This window comes from Mycetomoellerius zeteki, unplaced genomic scaffold, assembly GCF_001594055.1.
Source record: "Mycetomoellerius zeteki isolate Tzet28-1 unplaced genomic scaffold, Tzet1.0 scaffold79, whole genome shotgun sequence".
NCBI lineage: Eukaryota > Metazoa > Arthropoda > Insecta > Hymenoptera > Formicidae > Mycetomoellerius > Mycetomoellerius zeteki.
Window position 1 is genome coordinate 552,447 of NW_017257819.1, and position 2,756 is coordinate 555,202.

At 31.6% G+C, this 2,756-nt stretch overlaps 1 protein-coding gene across 2 annotated transcripts; it reads right to left on the minus strand.

The window, feature by feature from the left end:
• Positions 1-678: 678 nt before the first annotated feature.
• On the minus strand, positions 679-2,578 carry Prp18 (pre-mRNA processing factor 18). 2 transcript variants are annotated; one of them, XM_018458931.1, is made up of 5 exons: positions 2,264-2,578; positions 1,737-2,015; positions 1,220-1,648; positions 862-1,115; positions 679-704 (listed from the first exon to the last, which is right to left on the minus strand). In XM_018458931.1, exons 1-4 carry the CDS (start codon positions 2,324-2,326, stop codon positions 879-881), a joined length of 1,008 nt encoding a protein of 335 aa, XP_018314433.1. In that variant the 5' UTR covers positions 2,327-2,578; the 3' UTR covers positions 679-704; positions 862-878. The 2 variants fall into 2 exon arrangements, with proteins under 2 accessions (XP_018314433.1, XP_018314432.1); XM_018458930.1 differs by lacking the exon at positions 679-704 and having other exon boundaries at positions 841-1,115; positions 2,264-2,577.
• Between the last annotated feature and the right edge of the window lie 178 nt (positions 2,579-2,756).

The following is a 2,756-nucleotide window of genomic DNA, read 5'->3' on the forward strand; positions in this document are numbered from 1 at the left end:
TTCGTTTCGATTGGTCAAATTTGAATTTTTCAATCTTAAATCTCAATCTTCAATGCGTAGTCTGATTCCGGCCTTAAGTCCGGATCTACAATAGATGTTTTAGTCTTAAGCCATAAGAAATGGACGAAGCACAGTCAATATTCTTCTCAAATTCGACTGTAATTGGTCAATTTTTTACGACGGAAAATAACTTTATTACAATGTGTCGAAAAGCTCTTGACACCAGCTATTAGATGCTGGGATAAAAAATAGGACGTTACATTTTAAAAAATCGACTTGACCTTGATCTGACTTTGGCAACGCCACCAAAGGTCAAACGAATGTGATCAACGAATAAATCTTTTTAAACCCTACAATTTTTCTCTGAAACATTTTTCCATATCTTTTATAATTTTCGAGATTTTTCAGTGTCAAAGTTAAAATGGGACACTCCATATATATATATATATAGTTTATTTAAAGTATAAATATTAATACACTTGTAAAAATGACTCCAATACATTCTTAAAGAAAATAAAAATTTACGAATAAGCTTACCTAATTTTGTAAGAACAATCATGCTACAATATTTTGTATCGTAAATTTTGGGACCTTGTATAATTTATCTATTTATACTTTTTGTAATTAATATTGAAATTCATGAAGAAAAAAAATTGCATTTATCAACACATACATACGCACGCATACAAAGAATATTGTTCTACCTAAAAAAAATATTATGAATTAGTAATAAAATTTTGTAAAAGATGTTTGTAATAAGCTATTTGATATTTCTAATAATACGATGTTCACACATATTTACATGTAAATATTTACATGTAAACTTAAATTGTAGCGCTCTACTTTATTTTAAAAACATACACTTTATCATAAAAAATTTAATCTTTTGAATATTCTACACATCGTGAAGGATCTGTAGGATAGTATTCCTGGCACTTAGTCATCAATCTTTTGAGTGCTTGAATGTACTTCCTCTGAGTTTCATCGTTCATGACATGAGCAACATTCTTAGAGAAGATTTTTTCTCTACCAGTACGAGCATGAATACCAACCATAGTTACACCAATAGGCCATGGAGAGTTGCCTATTGCCATTTGCAAATAGGCGTCGCTAGCCTGAAACAGAAATTTGATTTTGTTATAGATACAAATATTTGCCATTACTATATTTATTACATTGACAGGATATTTATTTTATATGTAATATATCGCATATGTACCAATATATAATTACGCTGTAGCAAATGTTTAACGATTTCTGTTAAACTATCAGTAATATCTTCTGGAAGAGATCTGTTCTTCAATTTTCTTAGAAGTGGTTTTAAATACTCTCTCGTTTGAGCATACGTGGCACTATTCATCTTTCCTTTTGTGCTCATTTTTTCAGCAGTTGACCGACTGTTTAATTGATTACCCCATATTTGAACTAGATATTGTACAAACAGAGTGATGACATTCATATCAAAGTCCTTGTCTCCTTTATTCAATTTAGTTGACATCTTTTCTATGTCTTCATAAGTAACGCTCTCGTCAGGTACATTTACATCTCCTTTTCCATCAAGATTTTGGGATTTGGAAGATGTTAAGATCTCATTGAGATATGCTTGATCTACTTGTTCCATAGCCTCTTGAAAATCGTTTCTGAAGCCCTGTTGATAAATTATTACAATCAAAATTTTCATTTAAAACCATTTTAATTGATAGAAGTAATGTACGTAACAGTATAACATATTTCACCTTATTCACTTCTGGCTCAAGGATTTCACACTTCCTTAATCTTTTGAATGCTTCTATCTCAGATTCACTGAACAATAATATGGGCTCTCCCCGTTCGCGTAATCGCCTAATTACTTCTTGCCTGGACAATAAATGTTCGGAGCTACTGTCTGTCACATGTTCTTCTGACTGCTGACTAACATTTAACAGAATAGCTTCATTATTCCCCTTATCAGTTTCATACACTTCCTGTTGCTTTGATATCAACTGACTCCTCTTGAAGTACTTCTTATTATTTTCCTAAAAGAGATATTGACACGAATATTATAATGTACAATCACACAACACTATAAAATCGCAAATTACATATAAGGCCCTGTGCACAATGGAGGAAATATTAGGAACAGGAATAGATATTAAGATTTCAACCTATCAGAAACCGTGTATTCCAGTGTAAGTGGTATCTGATAGGTTAAAAAAATCTTAATATTTATTCCTATTCCTAATATTTCTTCTATTGTGCGCAGAGCCTAACACATGCGACATACTAAGACGTGACTTTCTTCTAGCTCTTTACGTTTCTTCATTATTTCTGCTCTTAGAATATCCATTTTGCTAATAAATATTATAATCGAATCAATAAAAGTTCAGGGATACAAATAGAGAACAAATTTCATATGCTTTCGTATCAGTAAATTAAGTTCATCTTCTAAGAAAAAAACTTGTATTTTCTTCGATAAATGTTAAGATTCTCTCCACTTCAAATTTTGATAAAAATACACTGAATCGATGCGTTTTCGCGTAAAAATAAAGATTTGACAAGAAAAATGTCGCTACGCTCCGTGAACCGAAATATTTTAAGTTAAAGTTTACGATTATTTAGGTTAGGAAATCTGTCACAACCACAAAATATGCAAAATACTGCAATGCGAGCATGCGCTGCGATCGCATTTTATTAAAGTCACTAGATTTATAAATGCCCGTATTCATAGTAAGGCCTAAAGCTGGTTCTACATTAGTCGCATCGCAGCGTCGCAAGCG

Coding starts and splice junctions, on each gene's coding strand:
- Prp18 (XM_018458931.1), bottom strand. CDS start 2,326: ATGGATATTCTAAGAGCAGAAATAATGAAGAAACGTAAAGAGCTAGAA. Junction 2,016..2,263: donor TAGAAGAAAGTCACGTCTTA/GTATGTCGCATG, acceptor TATCTCTTTTAG/GAAAATAATAAGAAGTACTT. Junction 1,116..1,219: donor TACAGCGTAATTATATATTG/GTACATATGCGA, acceptor TTTCTGTTTCAG/GCTAGCGACGCCTATTTGCA.